At 36.0% G+C, this 23,342-nt stretch overlaps 1 protein-coding gene across 1 annotated transcript in view; it reads right to left on the bottom strand.

Annotated features, from left to right (window-relative positions):
• TOX (thymocyte selection-associated high mobility group box) overlaps positions 1-23,342 on the bottom strand; it is a 327,015-nt gene that overhangs the window by 25,661 nt on the left and 278,012 nt on the right. Inside the window, exon 5 of the mRNA XM_008566948.1 lies at positions 7,933-8,163. Coding sequence (XP_008565170.1) covers positions 7,933-8,163 — 231 coding nt within the window. The remainder of the gene's footprint in view (positions 1-7,932; positions 8,164-23,342) is intronic.

Here is a 23,342-nt window from a genome sequence, read left to right on the forward strand (position 1 = left end):
ATACATCATTTATCATTTTCCTCAGTTCATCCAAACACTTCTGAATTCATCCTGTCCTAACTTAGTTATATGCTGTGGTTTGTTATTCCAAGAAAGCTACCATATCCTATTTAAGGATTGCATCTCGGTGTTTAAACTAAAACATATATAATGGCTACACTAAAACATACGTAGAGAGATATCAAATGGGAATTCAAGAGAACCCAAATCCTGTTCATGTGAGCTAGTGATTCACAGAGTCATTTTTAAAATGCTCTAAATACCAGCAGGCACATACATTTTTATAGGCTGGTAATCCCTAATTAAAATCAGTAGTTCAATATCAATGAATATGACAAACAAAAAAATTCTTATGGAATTTGATATTTTACTCTTTTACTCTCTGCTCCTTCCTCAAACAAACAATCCGTCCAAATCATACAGAAAAGCAAAACCTTAGAAATACCATTTAATTCCTTCTTCCTTCTTTTCTGCTCTGGCCCTTTGTTAATATCTAGTCATAGCTTATTTCAACAGTCTTTAGAATAATAAAAAAAATGTAAAATTCTTCCAATTCTGAGTTCTATTCAAACACTATTAAAAAAACTAAGGGGCATTTTTCTTTTTGGTTAACTGGAAATGCAGTTTTATTTTTATTTTATTTATTTTTACTGCAACTTCCTATTTACACAAAATGCTTAGAAATACAGTTATGTATAAGGAATAATAATCACATATCCCTGCCATATCCTTTAGAAAGTTTAAAATTTCAGCTTCTTTGGCTGTTATTATTTAGGTCTGTTAGAGCAAATGCATCTGTATTTTATATAGAACTTAGTCCTTAAATGTGGTTATATTTCCATCTTGTATAACTTGCTTAGTATCTTCTTAAGTGTTCCGAAACTCAAAGACCTTTATAAAGTTGTATTTGGAGAATTGAAAACGTACAATGTGACAAAAATCTTGCTATGGATTCCTTTTGAGAACCATCTGATCTATCTAAATGGTCTCAACAATACTGATATAACCTGTTTCTAGGATGGCAGAAATCAGAAGAAAGCTCCTTCCATTTGTTGATTTATTAAATGAGGATTATTAGAGAAAGTATGATGTTGTTCAGTTACACTCATCAATCTATTGAGTGCCTAATATGTGCCTGCTGGAGTATGAGGCACTGAAGCTATGGAATCAAAAAAGGTGTTAAAAATAATGCCTCGATTATGTGCATTTTTTGTCAAACACTCTATATATGTATTATCTTTAATTCTCCCAACAAGAATGTTGCATTGGTATTATTTTCCTCATTCTGAAGATAAGAAAACACAGATTAGATTGGGTAATTATTTTACCCAATAACTTACAGCAAGTATATGGCAGAACCATGGTGTAAATCGGATCAATCTGGTGTCCAGTGACACCTCTTTGTTTCTCAACAGCTCCCCCTAGCTGTGAGAACTCCCTTGGCTGCTTCTCCCAGAGAGGCAACCTAAGGGCCTGGTCTCTCCACTGCTGAAGCCCCAGCATGCAGGGCAGTGCTTGGTACATAGTAGGTGCTCAGGAAATATGTACGGAGTGTATAATCCTTGGTCTCAGGTTTCTCCTTGTAAGAGTCAGCATTAGCGTGAGTACTATGGATAAATGACTGAATTGCATCTCTAAACTAAAATGTACATCAATGGAAATAGAGGATTTGATATACAGATATACTACCCAAACATCTTTACAAATAATACATAAAGCACAAGAGACTTGAGTGAGTATTATGTTTGAATTATTTCCTTTCTAATGTCATACAAACTTTCAAATAAAATGTCTGTTCCCACTGTTTATGACCATATGAATATTTGTATATATGTACTACATATGTTTATGCATTAATCACATTTATATACCAATAATTATATGTATATATAAATACCTGGATTTTAGAAGTAAAATATTGTCACCATTTCATGTCATAATTTTAATTGCTTGGTTTCAAATTTGTATGAATATAAACTTTGCTTATACTCTACAGTTTTTAAATGAACAATTGTTTTACATATCCTTTACTCCTAATTTTAAAAAATTGGGAAAATGCATAAGGTTGATAAAAATAAATAGCCAAGATAAGCACGTGTGCATGTTATAGTGCAACAAGATTTTATTTAACCTTAAGTATTGTTGACATAAAATCCAAATTTTATCATAAGATAAGGGGGGAAAAAACCCCAGCAGCATTTATGTAGTGGAGTAAATGATTTGATTCTGTAGGCTCAGAGGATTTGTCAGCTGCCTCCTAAGTATAATTCTGGCTCTTCATATCCCTGCTGCTTCTAATTTAGCAGGACAGGCTCATAATTGAAGCAAATTAACTATTTACACTTGCCACTTCTACCAGGGAAGAGGACACAGCAGCAGGAAAGAATGAGTAGGAAATTACATTCTTCCCACTTGTGTCGGATCTGCCCTTATATAAACACATTAACAGTAATTTCATGAGGCGTCAAACATAGGAATAAATACTGAGGGATAAAATAATGAGGTGTTGCTATTGAGCTGAACTGCTATGGCTAATATCCTCGGATATGAATTATGCATCCTGAAAGAAGGCATATGTTACAGTACTCGAGCAGTTTCCCTGCAAGTGATATCTGCTCATTAGGCTCTGGATCTCGAGGTAAATCCACTCTCTTCTTCCAAGACAGGGCTGGCATTTACAAAAATACACTCTCTGGGCACCGTGGGCTGTGGTTTCTCCTGAATACACCAAACTCTGAATAGGCTTTCCACTCCATTTTTAGCATAACAGCATGTTTATTTAGCTCTTTGGCTGCAGCTTTAAAGCCATTTAATGTAATGTAAACAAGAACATTTTGTTTGTAATTTACTAAACGTCTTACTGCCCGACTGTGTCTCCAATTAGGAGCTTAAGGTTCATTTAGTAATTTACATCTGGTTCTGATTTAAGGTGACTTTCCTTTTCCACTTAAGAGCTTACTTTCAGTTGCTAAAAAAGACCCAAGAACCCTTTGTAGTTTTTTGACCAACCCTTTCTGCTTCAAAGCTGGACAGGCTTTTTTATTTTGTAGGGTTTGATTTGTTCTGTGTTGTCATTGTGAACCCAAATCCTGTACTACAATGGCCAGAATCAGAGAATTCAGAAATAACGGAGGTAGACTGGAAATTTAGCCGTAACCTCCTAAAAAAAAGATGCTGAGGGTTGCTGAAATTCCAAGGAGCCTAATACAAAGGGCGTGATATTTTTACCTTACTCTTTTTCTTTCTCTGTAGGTTCCAGTCAGTAAAAGAGAACTAGCAAAGACCAACATCACAGCAACACTTATGTTTTATTTTGCTTTCTCCATCTGGTGCCTTTTAAACAACTTAGTATGCTTCTGAAATGGGCTCTCCATTGTCTTACGAGTCATTAGCATTTAAAACTCCCGGTTGGAATCCCAAACACAATTCTGTTCCCATTCCAGATTCAGCACCATCTTCCAAAGTATTAAAATGGAGAGATCTCTGATATATAGAGTTCGTTTGGTGGCTTTGGTAGGAATGATTCATAAGGGAGGTTTTGTGTTCCTTGAGGATTGTTATCGCTTCTTTCAGCTTCCTTTTGATTTCTCTTCTTTGAAAGATTCTTCACAGACACCAAAGTACATATAGTTTCTTACTCACCATGGATTCTGAAAATAAAGATCTGCCCTTCTGCAGTGGCTGCTTATTCCCGCCTACACTCCACAATGAGGAAGCATGTGATATAAACACACAGCAGCTCTATTAGTCATGTTCCCTCTGGCTGTCAAGAAAACATTCAATTGTGATCTCACTAATAGTTGTTTTTCCTTAAATATTGTAATTTTCCAAGCCCCCAATAAGTCATCAATAATTTTGTCCATTTTTCCCAGTTTGTGTTTATGTTTGTAGCTGTTCGTAATTGTGGGCTATTATGACAACAGGATTTTTGAACAATTGTGGTATATGAAATCTTAGCCTTCTACCCGAACCAGCTGCCTACACAATGCCAACCGCATCACGTGGCTCTGTTCTGTAACATGCACATTTGTCCAAAATTTTAAAGTTTAATGGTCTGCCTCTAATCTGCTCCAGGAACATTCCTTTAAAAATACATAGCAGTATGTGTGCTCCCCAATTTGAATATTAAATGGAAATAAAATGCAATTAATTTAAGTTTGAAACAGAGGCATTATAGTATGTTGGCACAATGAATCCACACTGATGGAGAGAACAGGTGGTGGCACACCGTAATAACACTCTGGGATACTGAAATTTTCTGGATGCCAAAATGTGCATTCTAGGCAGGCCATGTTTGCTCTGCTGGCAGCTCTTGCAAACTGTTGGAGGAGGGCAGCCACGTGGCAGCGGACTGGTGGCCCATCCTGTGCAGCATGCTTCCTCTTGCAAGCAGTGTCTGATTTCATTCATTTGACCCTCTCTGCTGTCCCTGGGATGGGCCTGCATGCTATGTGTCATGAACCATGCCTTTTAGCACAATCTGCAGTCTCACTTTCTTTACTAAGTAAGATCATCTTTTTCCAGGAAAGGATAGGCAATATCGAACCCCTGTTAAGTCAAAAGACCGTAAAGCAGGGGACAAAGCATTTCAGAGTAACCAAAACTGTGCCCTGGCTCAGTGCTCAAGTTTAAAAACATTTTCTTTTTATAAGAAATAAATATATAAAGTTATTTCTACGAAGATATTTTCCTAAGCAATCTTGGCATAACTTTATTTAGCAAATGAATTTTGATTACAAAATTGCTTTATAATACCTGATGAGTTATGTAGGTCCACTGTTATATAATAAAATTATATCCTTTATTTATAAAGGGAATTCTCCCCCCAACTATTTCCATTGAGAGAATCCAAAGGTAGACCCGTTACAAGTTATTTATTAAATTTGAAATGAAATGCTAAAGAGAAAGAGAAAAATGTTTTGTCATCATATGTATGCAATTAAAAAGACTTGAATATTACATCATAATTGTTATCATGTCTACATAGGAAGGCTCAGCCTCAATTTTGAAAGCCAGAACGGGAGAATGGGAGTAATTTCCCTTTTTAACATAACAGTTGAGAATAGAGAATCTCACATTCTTTGGGTCTGTAAATACCTTCTACGGTCAGACAACAAGAATGTGGAATACTATCTTAATATTCCTCTCTTGCTACATTAAAATAAAAAGCCTTATTATAGTAGAATTAGTGGGAAAAACCTGCTGCTTTATGTTTACTGCCTTAAAGAACTATCTGATTTTCATTATGAGAATATGTTTCTTTTTCACTGGAAACATGAGTACAGGCACTTATTGTTTAATACCGATCATGGAAAGGACCAATTATGGGCTGGGAAGGGCCTTTGCAGAACTCGCTCTCTTAAAATACTGGTCTTGAATGTGGTAAATAATTAGGGAAAGGTGACTGGGGTCAGGGAGACAGATAAGAGAAGTAATAAGATGAGCAGCAGTGCAGGCCACTGAAGTGTCTCAAAAGAAAGCTTTGGACAAAGTAGAAACTGAGGCAGCACAAGTGATCCTGGGAACAACACTTCCCATTCTGCTGCTGAGTCCTGAGTAGGGGAGAGGGGCTGAGCCTTTGGAGAGAAATCATCTATGTCCCTGATGAATAAGAGTTGCTGCACAGTCTCTAGGGAGGGGAATTGCTTTCTGGATGCTTCCTCCAGGAAGTTTTATCTCTCAAAGCACGATTTTACGGTATTAAAGCCAGGTTCATATTTGAGAAGACACAGAGGGATTACTGGAGCAGAGAGAGGGATGTCCTCACATGTGGCATCAGGGGTGGAGCAGGGAGGCATTAAGATGACATAATTCTGAGAACAGGGATTCCTGGTTGGTGTGCCCTTAGTTTCTCATTCAGCGATGCTCTGCCGAGTGGAGGAATGAAGTCAGTGTACTGTTCCACCGTGGTTCTCCAACATCGACTGGGAACCACACCTCAGATTTGGGAAAGTGAGAGCAAAGTGATCCGAGTTAGGATAGAAAGCAGTGCTAACGTCTTGAAACAACTCCATTAGGTTTTAATTATGATCACAAAACACAATGTAACTCCTCTCTTACTAGTGAGACAGATATTTCAATTGAGTGCATAGAGAACGTTTCAGCAGTGTGTTTCCCATCCTTGAAGACACCTCTTGCAACACAGTGCTTCATCTCGTATGCCTGTGTTTCCCTATGGAGGACCTGCCTTAGGCTGGCAATCTTAATAAATTGTGTAGAGATCCTATTGTAGAAGATAGCTTTGACTTATGGAAAAAAAGGGGTTGGGGAGTATTGGGGGATAGGTTCTATATCTTCTTAGCAACTAGTTTTATTGTATGCCTGTGTTTCCCTATGGAGGACCTGCCTTAGGCTGGCAATCTTAATAAATTGTGCAGAGATCCTATTGTAGAAGATAGCTTTGACTTATGGAAAAAAAAGGGGTTGGGGAGTATTGGGGGATAGGTTCTATATCTTCTTAGCAACTAGTTTTATTGTTACAACCATCATTGATTTTATAGGGTTCGTTAGGAAAAGAACTGTAAGTGGAGTGATGAGTTCTAGTGACAGTAATTCTGTGTACCCCACTATGTAATCTCAGACAAATCATTCAACCCAAGGGGGCCCTGTTTGTCTTGTTCTTTGCTATATTCCCAGTACCTAGAACAGCACCTGGCACATAAGTGCCCAACAAATATTTGTTGAATAAATAAATGAATGAATTTAATTTATCTGGCCCTATTTCATAATCTGCAAACTTTGGACAATAATTTCCCTGTATATCTCTGAGTACTCAGCAGAGTAAGTAAGACTAATAATGTGAAAGTGCTTTTAAAAGTATAAAATACTATAAAAATTACAACTGTTGATAGTATAGTCACAATATATAGGTTAAAGGTTTGAGGCTTTCTGCTTTTTACATACTTTCCTGGACATGATGAGGAGAGGTAAATATCTCTATTGAGAATCAAATACAAGATTAATATATTATTAACGAAATTCAGTATTCTGCAATGGCTAAAGGTACATCTATATAATCATTTCAGTGACTTACTTTAATGATAATGCTTGTTTAATTTTTTTTTTTTGTGATGATGAGATTCTAGATGATGACAATGGCCACCTAGCACCCGGTTTAGAAATATGGGATCGATATGCTTCTTTGCTTAGGTGTGCTACACCACACTCTCTCCATGATCCCCCACCCTGCATAAGACCTTCTGGGATACTTATGCGATGGCTGAGATGTCTCAGGTGACCCTCCCAAGGCATGGTCCTCAGTCACACCTTGGCATCCACAAGAGAAGAAAAAACCCAGGCATCTGATCCCATTTAACACAGCCTATAAGTATGGTATAAATATATGTGGGTGATGGAATAACATACCCTGGCAATCTTAGGGAATGGCTAAGAGTAGAAACCCTTAAATGTGAGGTTCATTTAGCAAAAAGCAAAGAAGGTTTGATAACAAACGGGTAAATAGTAAGAGCTGAAGAGAGGTGTGGACAGTTTTCAAATTATTTTTAGGATTTCTTCTTTGCCTTTATGATCACACTGGCAACATTAAGGAATGATGTAATCCTGGCCAGGATACGTACAAGTCCTTCCAACAGTAACTACTCTATATAAACTTTAAAACAAAGAAACTAATGATCACACTGGCAACATTAAGGAATGATGTAATCCTGGCCGGGATACGTACAAGTCCTTCCAACAGTAACTACTCTATATAAACTTTAAAACAAAGAAACTAACATGCTATTTTTGGAGGCATAATCAAGGAGCATAACACTATGTGAAGGTCTTCTAAAGTCTGGCTCTGATGAGGCACATTCCCGGCCTCAGTCCTGGAACCTGAAGGAGTCCCTGGAGGCCCTGGGAAGCCACTTCTGCACAGCACGTGCACTGTCTCAGACCACGTGGATTCCCAGTCTGTGTTCAATCCCATCTTACCTGTTTCTGCTCTTCTCCTAAACCATCCCACATTGAAGCCACAATTTTAGAGACTTCCCCAAAGGTAGCATTTGGATTTTGGCCCTTGATGGCGGCCTGAGTGTCCCGAAAGAACAGCGCGTAGGCAGACACAGGCTTCTGGGGCTCATTAGGATCTTTCTTCTTTTTCTTTTTGGGAGTTTTTGGTTTTTTCCCCATATCAGAGGCAGGCCGCTTCTCTCCACCATTGATCTGAAATAAAAATCAAAATAGAATTAGAGAGGAAGTGAGAAAATGTTGTTTTCCATCGAGACTTGGCACCTATGCTCTCGCATCCGTATCACACAAACACAGACGTTCCCAGGGGACACTTGGTGTTGTTTTTGTTGTTTTTTTCAGAAAAAAAGCTTACATTTTATGTAGCCTTCATATTCATCCTTCTCCCAGCTTAATTTACATAGCTTTAAACATGTATTCATTCTTTTTATATTATCACACCATTAGATATTATTTTTTAACTCTCCTAACTTTTTCTTTTTCTTTTTCATTGTAACTGTGACAGCAGCATATTTCTCCTGTAGTCACCTTATTGGATGAACAGTCTAACTCGTTTTCTTCTGAGAGTTTATCTTTGTCTTCCTAATTATGATTTTATAATCATGGGGGCATAATCATGATATTGGTGGGCATATTTTATCAGAGATTGGGAATATTTACAAAGAGGGAATGATGTGCAGAGATAAATGAATGCTTATTCATATGGAACACTACCTAGACTCATTTTATATTTTAATTATAAAATTCATGACCTGACACATTGACATGTCCATGATTGCAGATTATATCAATCTTTTTGATAAATAACCAAATGTCAATCATAGAGATAAATTTCCTATCATGCAATGTAAATGTTTTCATTAGAAGATTTTTCCAGGTTACTTAAATAGTTTCTGTGTCAACTTGACTGCATTAAGGAATACCTAGAGAACTGGTAAAGCTTACTTCTAGGTGTGTCTGTGGGGGTGTCTCCAGAGGAGATTGGTGTATGAGTTGATGAACTGATTGGGGGAAATCTGCCCTCAATGTGGGTGGGCACCATCAGATTGGCTGGAGGCCTGGATAGAACAAAAAATGCAGAGAAAAGGCAATTTCCTCTCTCTCTCATGCTCTCTTACCCTATCACCACGATACAGCAAAAACACCCTCACCAGGTAAGAGCCACTTGACCTTGGACTTTCCAGCCTCCAGAACCATAAGAAATAAATGTCTATTCTTTATAAATTACCCAGTCTCAGGTATTCATATAGGTCAGCACAAAATGGACTAAGTCAGTTTCCCTCCTCCCTTGTCCAAAGTTGTATCTGAACCACTGATCTTCATGCTGATATTCGTACTTTTAAAATTTGTATTTGGACAGTATGGGGCAGGTTTTAGACCTACTGGATGTGTGATTCCCTGCTATAACATAAAGGAGAAGGGTTATCCTCTTGTATTTGACAACTGGGCTCTACTTTCTAGGGATAACCTGGTGAATCAGGAGAACCTGTTACTCCTGCCAGCTAGAAGCTGTCCAGGAAGAAGCTCAAGTATCAAGTGTATCAAAACCACAAATGATCACTTTTGAGGCAATGGATAACAATCTTAAAGGAACCCCTGAATAATTCCATGTAACCAATTCATTTAGTTAGTTGTCTGGAGGCTTTCCCTATTTTCTTGGCTTGTCCTGGAGCATTGGCTAGATGCAGTCTTGCTCATTCTCAGAGTTTCATTTAGTAGAAGCAAGCAGTTCAAGACTTCTGCCTCCACATTTTCAAGGATCAGGAGATATCGTTCATGTGTTATGGAGTGTAACTCTGGGACTTTAATTGTGTACTTGATTGAGTATCTGAGAGGCACTAAATTGTGAATCTGGGGTGTCTCCCCCATTAAGGACAGACTACCAGCCAGTCTCATAATATTATATCATCTTTGTTTTTGCAATGCCTGAAAGCAAAAGCATATTGATCTGCTTTCAGTCAACAGCATACTCTGCCTTCCCTTTAAATACTCATGTTAACCTCAGTTTGAATTATCTGCCGTGCAAGAAAACTGGCATCTGAGAAGACCCATCTAAGGGATACACATAAAATATTCATTACTCATGATTCACTGCCTTTCCTTTCCTTCAATAATTAAACTAGATCACCAAAGCTATATTCTCAGATCATAATATTCTGTACACTCACAGAATTGCCCTTATAAAACTGATCTAGTATCTAACATAATTTCCTGACTTTCACCAAAGACTTATATAAAGGGAAAACATATGTATGAAAAATTTCTTTTTTTAAAAAAAATTTTGGAGGTAATTGTTTGTTATATGGCTCAATATTCTTATATAAAGGCTTATGCACAGTATCTTCGCTTCTTAGGATACAATACAATGGAATGAAAATTTCCTGTTGTGGTTTGATGTCTAATGTATCTTCAATATTCTTATATAAAGGCTTATGCACAGTATCTTCACTTCTTAGGATACAATACAATGGAATGAAAATTTCCTGTTGTGGTTTGATGTCTAATGTATCTGAGTACTTGTGCAGTACTGTATGAAATACAAAGTTGTTTGTATCATGAACACTGAGCATTGTCCTCTGATCTGTGGAGGTATTATTTTTTATTTTTCACTTTTCTTGTGTGGGGAGGGTGCAAAAATGAGCTGCCATTTTAGATTCTGTGTAATGAAGTGGGACTTTGTATGGCCTACTTTCTGGAGACAGTTTCATCACATATGTTAAAAACACATGGTCATTGCTCATATGCAAAGCTTCCTTGAAGAAAGAAATGTTGCGGGCCGGCCCCGTGGCTTACTCGGGAGAGTGCGGTGCTGACAACACCAAGGCCATGGGTTCGGATCCTATATAGGGATGCCTCCTTGAAGAAAGAAATGTTGCGGGCCGGCCCTGTGGCTCACTCGGGAGAGTGCGGTGCTGACAACACCAAGACCACGGGTTCGGATCCCATATAGAGATGGCCGGTTGCTCACCGGGTGAGCGTGGTGCTGACAACACCAAGTCAAGGGTTAAGATCCCCTTACCGGTCATCTTTTTTTAAAAAAAAAAAAAAGAAAGAAATGTTGCTATAATTTGGATCCACTTTCATGCCAGTAATGGATTGCATTCTAAAAGATACCTAGCTCTCTGACCACAAACTGTTTGGAATGAACACAGTAGTGATGAATATGATTGTCGTGGAAAAATTAGTTAAATGGATTTATAATATGTCCCTGGACCTTAATTTTGGGTATTGTCTGGATCCTTATTTCTTGCATAGATGGGTGAAAGCTTTTAATTTTATATTCTAACTTTATAAGAGGCCTTGACTTCTAAAATGTAGAGCAGTATTGTCTCATAGAACTTTCAAGAATGATAGAAATGTTATCTGCACTGTCCAAAAGGGTAGCAACTAACCACATGTGGCTATAGACCACTTGTAATGTGACTAGTGCAACTGAAGAATTGAATTTTTAAAATTTAAGTTTATTTAGTTAAATTTAAATGTAAGCAGTCATACATGACTAGTGGCTGCTGCATTAGACAGCACAGTATTGTGTACTGAATACTGTTCTAGAGTACAGTACTTCTAAAGTTATTAGGGTTCTGAGACTGGAGAATTACATTTGATTTCACATAATAATCTTTAGAATATAGAAGAAACTATATAATGCAAAAATATAAATTCCCCATGATGACAAGCACATTGGAAGTGAGGAGCTGGTCCCATTAATCTTTATATCCTTCTCAGCATCAATACAGTGTCTTACATGCAGTGGTTCATTATACATTTCTGCTCTTGTGTTCTACAGCACTAGGCAAAGGCTTAGAATTACAAGGCAAAGAACACATGAAAAATATAAAAATTGTGTGAGAATTATAGCAACTAAGAACATAGCTGAGCTGAGGACCTAAATGTAGCCCTGGTTATCCACAAACTTATTTTACAATCAATTAAAGCACTAATGAATAAATAAATACATACACAAATACATAAATATTCTCGTAAATAAATACTACATGTAAATTTACATAGATGCATGTGCTTCATGTAATTTACTCCTAGACACAGGTTTATTTCTCAAATCCCTGGAGGTGCCCTTAGGCTTCTGGTAATTCACCTACTGTCATGTCTTATTGCTTAATTATGGTGATGTATTTAACTTATTTATCACAGGAAAACAATAATCTTTCACTTTAAAAAAGCATGTGTTAACGGTGTTGCTTAGATAATACTTCTTAAGAATCCAGCATACAGTAGTAAGACTATCAAGGAAAGAGAGTCACTGATATTGAAAAGTCCCTGGAGAAGTTAGAAACGTCTATAAGCATATTTAAAATAACTGCTGCAGTCCCAAAGCCTTTAATGGAGCTGGGAGAGCTGTTTAATGCACACTATCTTGCAGTAATCGCTGTAGTTTAAAATAGATTTTAATCAAGCACCATCTGCATAATAGGCTGAACAAACAACATAGAACTTCACTTATAATTCTTATCATAGAAAGTAAATATTATAAAATTTTCACCATAGAAACAGGACATATCACAGCACTTTTTGTGATGGTACTGTTTCTGTAAGTGAAAATTTTGCTACTTAAATTCATTCTCTCTTTTCTTTCTAAACTGTGCCATCTAAAATCCCCTTATGAGAATAAATTCAAATAAGCATGGAAAGTAAGTCATCTAGTTACTGTGAAATCAGCAAGGCTGTAATACTTCTTTCATTTTACAATTGGGTTTATTATTATCATTAATAATAACGGTACATTCAATGACTCAAAACATCAATTATAGAAAAACGCGTATGAAGTGCTAAACTTTTGAAATGATTCATAAGTGCGGTGTTGTATCAGTATCACAGTTTGTAAAGCAAATTCATTTTTAAGGATCCTTGATTCTGCCAAACATAGCTGAGTATTATTTCTGGATGAGTTTAGCAGAGGCACTCAGCGGCCTTATGTGAAATAGGAAGTTTAGGCTGCTGTCCAGAAAAATCGCATTAAAGTGAGAAAAAAGATTGGTTGTAATTATATACACCTAATAGTTATATTTACCACTTTTGTTAGATCCACTTGATCTTTTCTAAATTTGTCTGTGTAGGGCAATATGTTTACTTCTTACTCTTTTGGATTGAGGGTTTCTCCTGCCGTATAAAGAATGCAAGCTGTTGAGATAGGGTCCTGCTGAATAAAATGCCAGGTGGCTATGTTAAGTCTCACTTTATTTTTATTCCATGAATTAATCAAGTATGCTCAGTCATCTAGGGTATGTGGAAGAGTGTACGTTCCTTGAAAATACCATATCCTAGCATAATTTATTACTTGAATGGATTTTAGGAACATTTATTTGGAATCAGGTACTAAATGGCTATTTGACTGAATATTATTATTTTCCCCTGAATGGATTTGTTAGGCTCAGCCTTAGCAAATAGGATATTCTTTATTAAAAAAAATGAAGGGTATATACTAATTTAATTTCTGGGTTCTAAGGAATTCTTTAAAATTATATAGATAATCATATTATCATATATCATGTGTTGAACAGTTGAATAATAAATACAGTTCAATGTGGAAAATACCAGGCTTTCAAGTCCCAACTTTAAATATTCTGTCCCATTGCTAGATAAAGTGACATGGCATTTGATTCTAACACTGCTTGATTTCATTAAATGTTTATAGAAACCTGTTTATCATTTTTGCTTTTAGAAAGTGGTAAATACAAACTATTTCTCTAAAGGCTTATTTAATTGCTGCTCTAGTGATTTATCCTATTTGCTTTGAGAAGAAAACCTTCTGCTTCTGTCTAGCATGGCAGAGCACATGCATTGATGAACTAGCAAATTAGTAAGAAACTCTTAAAGGCAAAAATGAAGTGAAAGCAGGTACCCAGAGGAGTAAGCACAGTTCGGAAGCCAGTGCTCACCTTGCATATAATGCTGAACCTTGTATGAAACTGAGTTAAAGGGTAAAGTAGACAGATGACAAAGCCCATGTCCCACCACAAGCGAGATGTTTTAATAGGAGTTCCTATTAAAGTCAGGATGTGAAAGAATTAGACCCTCAGTGCACGGTGCAGTGAAATAATTTCTTCTGTATGAGTCCTCCAAGATGTGCAAGGATGATTGCTCTGGAACCCTGAGACTAAATGGAGATGGAAAAAACCTCTCATGATAATTCACAAACAAAATCTGGCATCTGCAAGGATTTGTAGCCTGAATGCTCCCTACATGGGTGGTATGAAAAACTTCCAACCAAGCGTGGTTCCAGATTGTAATGGTCCAAGATATCTGACAGAAGCAAACATAAATCATTGGAGGAATCCACTTCAAACCAGGTCTAGAAGAATTCTTATAAACTTGTAATAAATATCAACTCTCATTCTAAAGGCAAAAAAAGCAAAATGACATAAGCTATTAAAACCAACAGAATCAAACTCCAAAAGCCTTCACATATTGTAATTAGCAAAGTGAGGGTATGAATCAAATATGTTTAACATGCTTAAAGGAAAAAAAGAGATTCAATATATGGGTAAAGAGCAAGCAAGTAAAAAGAACATGTTTTGGAAAGAACTGAATAAAACTGGACATATAAAATATTTGAAATTTAAACCTCAGTATATCATTTTGAATTTCAGATTAGATATAGCTGAAAAGAGAATTATGAACTGGGAAACTGATGTAAACAGTCAGGATGTAATACAGAGGGGCAAGGAAGAAGAAAATGTGAAAGAAGAGTTGTGGAAGATAGGGTGAGAAAGTCTAACATTCTTTCTTTCAGAAGTATAGAGTGAGAAGGGAGCAAGAATGGGGTAGAGGTAATATCTGAAAAAAATAATGGTTGAAAATTTCCCAGAATTAATGAAAGACAGAAATGATTACATTCAGGATAAATGTTAAGAAAACTGCATACACCACAATGAAGCTGCAGGTCACCAAAGACAAGAGAAGATCCAAAAACCATCAAAGAGTAGAGGCAGATTACTTTCAAAGGAAAGACAGTGCGGCAGTGCAGTTCACTTAAAGGAAAAAAAAGAGATTCAATATATGGGTAAAGAGCAAGCAAGTAAAAAGAACATGTTTTGGAAAGAACTGAACAAAACTGGACATATAAAATATTTGAAATTTAAACCTCAGTATATCATTTTGAATTTCAGATNAAAACCATCAAAGAGTAGAGGCAGATTACTTTCAAAGGAAAGACAGTGCGGCAGTGCAGTTCTCAAAAGCAATAATGGAAAACAAGATTCAATGGAATAATATAAATTCTTCAAAATGCTGAAAGAAAATAACTGTCAATCTAGAATTCTATACCCAGCAAAAGTATTTTTTAAGGTATGCATGCTCCCAACAGACCCTCATGAAGGAACATTTTAAAGACATAAAGGAAGTGATGTCAGGTGAAAGAAACATGTGTGAATAAATATAATGAAAAAGAAAAAGATTGCATACAATAATAAAAACAGTGTTTCATAAAGTTTGAGTTATAGAATTCAGTTAAATTATAATTAAAAGGAACAACATAAATAACAGTTCCCTATACAAACTGGAAAGGAGTTGAAGTAATCTAAGAAGGAGGGTAGAACTATTAATCAATTTTAGACTTTTATTCAGTTGTGTGCCTGAGGTAGCTACTAAAAGAAGACAAAAAGCAAGAAATTTCCAATCTCAGAAAGGGAAATAATAAAATGAAAAAAATAAGAGAAATCTTAAAGAAGGTAAGAAAGAAAAAGAAACAGTATTTGTGGGACGAATAGAATGCAACACACTCAGATTGAGAAATAAACCCAAATATTTTTGTATTTATATTAACGTAAATGCAGTAAATGTTTCATTTAAAAGCAAAAAATCATCTAACTATATGCCATTTACAAGAGACATGTAAAACATAAGGATATTTTCAACAGAAAAGCTGAAAGTAAAAGGATGGAAAAATACATACTGTGATTCATAGCCCATAAATTCCTTAAAGGAAAAACTGTGCCAAAAATATACTTGTAATGCCAGATACATTAAGTGTCTTAAAGTGTCTGTTGTATTACAAGTGCTGGATTACAGGCTTAGAACCACGAGCTGCCTAAGTCTGTATTTCTTTGATGCTTTACCGTGTATCTCATTTATGACTTAAGTCTGTCAACACAGCTTCAGAGCAATCAAAACCATGGGTAGTGTTTATAAGGTGATAATTTATTTTACTGATGTATTTACAATATTTCCCTCTGTCAAAACAGACTTATTTCATTTAATTGTTCAATTAGATAAACTGGAATCAATATGTAATTGCTTAAAGACAGCATGAAGTGTTAAGAGGGAAGCTTTTAAAAGCTGCTTTTTCTGGTGTGGAACTAAATATTCCTTTTTAGTTCACTTGTTAGAAATGATTTAAATGATCATTTTGACTTAATGCTATTTCACATTTAACTGGAGCTGTTGTAGTACAACATTCCACATAAATCCTACTCACATATAAAAGAAAAATTCCAGTTTAATCCTTCACTGTGATGACGAATGCTTGAGCATTTTCATCAGAGGATTTTTCTAGCCATTTAATAAATAGAAGTTGAATAAATGGATAAGAGGATTTTGAATTGGAGAGAAGGTGAAGAACAGAGTGTAGAGTTGGAATGGAAGGTGAAATTTTCTGAGATGGAAATACACTTAAACTAAACATAACCTCGCTAACATTTGTGTAGACAAAATGCCATTTTAATGGTTCCACTCTTGAGAAATCCATCCCTAAAACTTAGCACATCAACAATTCAAGAATATGCCACTATGGAACATGAATTCTACTCTGCAGTGCTTATACAATCACTAATAAAGAACTATAAATTATTTTGAAATGTGGATATTAAGTAATTGAATAGGATTCCCACTGACAGTTTCACACCAGCCTGGAAGCTTACAGCATACAAATTCATGCCTCAGAAAAATTGTGAAATATGGACCTAAGAGGTTAATGGCAAATGGTAGAATCTGTGAATGTTATCTCTGTGAATTTCAGGTTTCTACTCATTCTTCTTCTCATATAAGTTGAAGAGTATGCAAAATGCCATTGTAATTAAGAATAATGCTATATAAAATTTACTGTTAAGAAGATGCTGCTAATTTTGCATTTAATTTCCTGAAATGTCAGAAATAAACACTGATAAAGATGCAGTACAGATGCACAAGTGATCTTTACTATGAGCAGAACATTAATTTTTTCTCCTTACAATACAGTACATATCATTTCTATTTAGGAAATTGGCTGGAATTATCCATGCATAATACAACATCTAAATCACTGGCCACAAACAAATTCTTGGTGTTCACATTGAGGTCCAGGTACTCATTGGTTGTTAGGTACCATTAGAATAATCCATATTTTTGGAAGAAAATTATTTTGTCCTCTCAGTGGTCAGCTAAAGGCCAGACTTTCACTAGCCCAATAAATTATATAATATCAATTAGACTTCCTCTGAGTTTTTATTTGACTCATGAGAGACTGTCTCACCGACAGCAGGGAGAGACCATGAGGGTGAGAGAATTGACATGGCCAGTGATGTTTGGCTGTGCGCTGTCCTAACATGTACCTGGCATGTATTTTCACCAGGTATGGTGAGACAGCAGGCATGGAAATGACTGTTACAAAGGAAGAGGTTTATACTCACAGACCCCTAGAAAGAGGAGGCATGTTATATACCATGCAGGGCCATGTGGAAAGTGCCAACGTTGGCCAGGAGGCAGCTAGGGAGAGAGGACAAAGCATGGCCCAGACTGTACTGGGAGTTTTGTGGAAAGGAATGGGCCAGGCAGGGTGGGCAGACTGAGGAAACTAAGGGTTGGTTAGTTTGTATAATTTTGGAGTGCTGTGGGCAATGGGACAGGTCCCTTGTTTGTTGTCAGGTACCTGACCCTAAGATGATGCAGTGCGGTGGTTCAGTGTGAAAACATGTGATAAAGGTGGTGGTTGGGGGGTGTGGGCACTGCATTGGGTGGTTTGCACATCAAAGGCACACTTGCAAGCCCAGGCCAGTCCAGGTTGACCAGAGAGGCCTGAGAGCCACTGGGCCCACAGGCCTCGAGCCACCTGCACTGGAACAGCCAGGCACCATACCATGGGATTGCCAGACCTGGCCAGTCTCTGCCACTCAGAGAGGCCCAAGCCACCAGCCCACAGGCCCCAAGGCAGCCACAACAAAACTGGCAGTCCCTGCAGGATCCAGGCCAGACACCAGGATGGAATGTGTGGACAGTGAAACCCCCTGCCACAATGACTAAACACCAAAGGAAAGATACCAGAAATATGAAAAATCNAAGAAAATGTGAAAGAAGAGTTGTGGAAGATAGGGTGAGAAAGTCTAACATTCTTTCTTTCAGAAGTATAGAGTGAGAAGGGAGCAAAAATGGGGTAGAGGTAATATCTGATAAAAATAATGGTTGAAAATTTCCCAGAATTAATGAAAGACAGAAATGATTACATTCAGGATAAATGTAAAGAAAACCGCATACACCACAATGAAGCTGCAGGTCACCAAAGACAAGAGAAGATCCGAAAACCATCAAAGAGTAGAGGCAGATTACTTTCAAAGGAAAGACAGTGCGGCAGTGCAGTTCTCAAAAGCAATAATGGAAAACAAGATTCAATGGAATAATATAAATTCTTCAAAATGCTGAAAGAAAATAACTGTCAATCTAGAATTCTATACCCAGCAAAAGTATTTTTTAAGGTATGCATGTTCCCAACAGACCCTCATGAAGGAACATTTTAAAGACATAAAGGAAGTGATGTCAGGTGAAAGAAACATGTGTGAATAAATATAATGAAAAAGAAAAAGATTGCATACAATAATAAAAACAGTGTTTCATAAAGTTTGAGTTATAGAATTCAGTTAAATTATAATTAAAAGGAACAACATAAATAACAGTTCCCTATACAAACTGGAAAGGAGTTGAAGTAATCTAAGAAGGAGGGTAGAACTATTAATCAATTTTAGACTTTTATTCAGTTGTGTGCCTGAGGTAGCTACTAAAAGAAGACAAAAAGCAAGAAATTTCCAATCTCAGAAAGGGAAATAATAAAGTGAAAAAAATAAGAGAAATCTTAAAGAAGGTAAGAAAGAAAAAGAAACAGTATTTGTGGGACGAATAGAATGCAACACACTCAGATTGAGAAATAAACCCAAATATTTTTGTATTTATATTAACGTAAATGCAGTAAATGTTTCATTTAAAAGCAAAAAATCATCTAACTATATGCCATTTACAAGAGACATGTAAAACATAAGGATATTTTCAACAGAAAAGCTGAAAGTAAAAGGATGGAAAAATACATACTGTGATTCATAGCCCATAAATTCCTTAAAGGAAAAACTGTGCCAAAAATATACTTGTAATGCCAGATACATTAAGTGTCTTAAAGTGTCTGTTGTATTACAAGTGCTGGATTACAGGCTTAGAACCACGAGCTGCCTAAGTCTGTATTTCTTTGATGCTTTACCGTGTATCTCATTTATGACTTAAGTCTGTCAACACAGCTTCAGAGCAATCAAAACCATGGGTAGTGTTTATAAGGTGATAATTTATTTTACTGATGTATTTACAATATTTCCCTCTGTCAAAACAGACTTATTTCATTTAATTGTTCAATTAGATAAACTGGAATCAATATGTAATTGCTTAAAGACAGCATGAAGTGTTAAGAGGGAAGCTTTTAAAAGCTGCTTTTTCTGGTGTGGAACTAAATATTCCTTTTTAGTTCACTTGTTAGAAATGATTTAAATGATCTTTTTGACTTAATGCTATTTCACATTTAACTGGAGCTGTTGTAGTACAACATTCCACATAAATCCTACTCACATATAAAAGAAAAATTCCAGTTTAATCCTTCACTGTGATGACGAATGCTTGAGCATTTTCATCAGAGGATTTTTCTAGCCATTTAATAAATAGAAGTTGAATAAATGGATAAGAGGATTTTGAATTGGAGAGAAGGTGAAGAACAGAGTGTAGAGTTGGAAAGGAAGGTGAAATTTTCTGAGATGGAAATACACTTAAACTAAACATAACCTCGCTAACATTTGTGTAGACAAAATGCCATTTTAATGGTTCCACTCTTGAGAAATCCATCCCTAAAACTTAGCACATCAACAATTCAAGAATATGCCACTATGGAACATGAATTCTACTCTGCAGTGCTTATACAATCACTAATAAAGAACTATAAATTATTTTGAAATGTGGATATTAAGTAATTGAATAGGATTCCCACTGACAGTTTCACACCAGCCTGGAAGCTTACAGCATACAAATTCATGCCTCAGAAAAATTGTGAAATATGGACCTAAGAGGTTAATGGCAAATGGTAGAATCTGTGAATGTTATCTCTGTGAATTTCAGGTTTCTACTCATTCTTCTTCTCATATAAGTTGAAGAGTATGCAAAATGCCATTGTAATTAAGAATAATGCTATATAAAATTTACTGTTAAGAAGATGCTGCTAATTTTGCATTTAATTTCCTGAAATGTCAGAAATAAACACTGATAAAGATGCAGTACAGATGCACAAGTGATCTTTACTATGAGCAGAACATTAATTTTTTCTCCTTACAATACAGTACATATCATTTCTATTTAGGAAATTGGCTGGAATTATCCATGCATAATACAACATCTAAATCACTGGCCACAAACAAATTCTTGGTGTTCACATTGAGGTCCAGGTACTCATTGGTTGTTAGGTACCATTAGAATAATCCATATTTTTGGAAGAAAATTATTTTGTCGAGATATAAGAAAATTCAGTTAGACAATACAATGAAATGAGAAAAAGTATATAGGACCTGAAAGAAGAATGTACAAAGAAATCAATGCCCTGAAAAAGAATGTAGCAGAGCTTGTGGAGCTGAAGGATTTATTCAATGAAATGAAAAACACAACAGAGAGCTTAATCAGCTGGCTAGAACAAGCAGGAGAGAGAATTTCTGACCTTGAAGATGGGCTGTTTGAAAGGACAAAAAAAAAAAAGAAAAAGAAAAAAGAATTTTAAAAAGTGAAGACAATCTAAGAGAGATAACAGACAACCTTAAGCAATCAAGTATCTGAATCATGGGTACTTCAGAAGGGAAGGAAAAAGGAAATGGAATTGAAAACATATTCAACAAAATAGTAGCAGAAAATTTCCCAGGTATAGGGAAAGACACACATCTTCAGGTTCAGGAGGCTCAAAGATCCGCAAACATATCCAACCTAAAAAGTGCCTCTCCAAAACATGTTATAGTCAAATTGGCAATACTCAAAAACAAAGAGAGAATCTTAAACGCTGCAAGAGAGAAGTGGCAAGTGACCTATAAGGGAGCCACAATCAGACTAACATCAGACCTTTCATTAGAAACCCGAAAATCCAGAAAAGAATAGGATGATATATTCAAAATACTAAAAGACAAAAATGGCCAGCCAAGAATACTTTACCCAGCAAGGCTATCCTTCTGAAATGCAGGACAAATAGTATATTTCTCAGACAAACAAAAACTGCAGGAGTTCACTACCACATGACCAGGCTTACAAGAAATTCTCAAGGGAGTACTGGGTTTGGTACCTGAAAAACACTCATCACTGCCATGAATACTCAAAAAAGAACAAATCCCACCAGTTAAATAAAAATGCTAACAGTAAAGAGGAAAGAACAAAATCCACCAGTAAAATAAAAATGCTAACAATAAAGAGAAAAAAAGTTTATCTACCATCCCAAGAAAAAAGAACAAATCCCACCAGTTAAATAAAAATGCTAACAGTAAAGAGAAAAAAAGTTTATCTACCATCCCACTAAATCAACAAACATAGAATACAAACAGTAAATCAGAAAGAAAGGAACAAAGGATACTTAAGATATCCAAACAAAAATCAGTAAAATGCTTGGAATATATCAACACTTTCAATAATTACTCTTTATGTAAAAGGATTAAATTCTCCACTCAAAAGAGACAGACTGACTGACTGACTGGATTAAAAGGTGGACTCAACACTATGCTGCCTTCAAGAGACTCACCTCATCTGTAAAGACACACACAGACTAAGAGTGAAAGGATGGTAAAAGATATATCATGCAAATAGAAACAAAAAATGAGCTGGAGTAGCTATTCTTATATCAGATAAAATAGACTTTAAACCCAAAACCATAAAAGGAGATAATGAAGGACACTATATAATGATAAAAGGATCTATCCATCAAGAAGACGTAATAATCACAAATATGTATGCACCCAACATTGAGCAGCCAGATTTATAAAGCAAACACTATTAGACCTAAAGAATGAGACAGACACTAATACCATAATAGCAGGCAACCTGAACACCCCACTCTCAACATTGGACACATCATCTAGGCAAAAAATTAACAGAGAAACACAGAATCTAAACAACACTTTAGACCAACTGGACTTGGCAGATATCTACAGAACATTCCACCCAATAACCTCAGAATATTCATTCTTCTCATGAGCACATGGAACATTCTCCAGGATAGGCCACTTGTTAGGTCACATATCAAGTCTCAACAAATTCAAAAAAATTGGAATTATTCCAGGTATTTTTTCAGATCACAATGGATTAAAATAAGAAATCAATAATAAACACAACTCTGGAAACTATACAAACACATGGAAATTAAACAACATTCTACTTAATGACAGATGGGTCCAAGAAGAAATTAAACAGGAAATCAAAAAATTTATTGAAACTAATGAAAATAATGACACATCATACCAAAACCTGTGAGATACTGGAAGCTGTACTAAGAGGGAAATTTATCTCATTAAATGCTTACTTCAGAAGAATGGAAAGATGGCAAGTAAACAACGTAACACTTCACCTTAAAGAACTAGAAAAACAAGAACAATCCAAACCCAAAGTTAGTAGACAGAAAGAAATAATTAAGATCAGAGCAGACCTAAATGAAATGGAAACCCGAAAAATGATACAAAAAGTCAATGAAACAAAAAGTTGGTTTTTTGAAAAGATAAATAAAATTGACAAACCATTAGCAAGGCTAACTAAGAAAAGAAGAGGGAAGACCCAAATAACAAAAATTAGAAATGAAAAAGGTGATATTACAACTGGTACCTCAGAAATACAGGGTATCATTAGAGACTGTTATAAACAACTATATGCCAACTAATTTGAAAATCTGGAGGGAATGCATAGATTTCTGGAGAAACACAAACCGCCAAAACTGAGCAAAGAAGATATAGAAAATCTGATCAGACAAATAACAATAAGAGAGGTGGAAGCTGTTATCAGAAAGCTCCCAACGAAGAAAAGCCCAGGTCCAGATGGGTTTACTACAGAATTCTACCAAACCTTCAAAGAGGAACTGATACCAAGTGTCTTCAAACTATTCCAAAAGATTGAAACAGAGGCCATTT

The sequence above is a fragment of the Galeopterus variegatus genome, unplaced genomic scaffold (assembly GCF_000696425.1).
Source record: "Galeopterus variegatus unplaced genomic scaffold, G_variegatus-3.0.2 Scaffold280, whole genome shotgun sequence".
Taxonomy (NCBI): domain Eukaryota; kingdom Metazoa; phylum Chordata; class Mammalia; order Dermoptera; family Cynocephalidae; genus Galeopterus; species Galeopterus variegatus.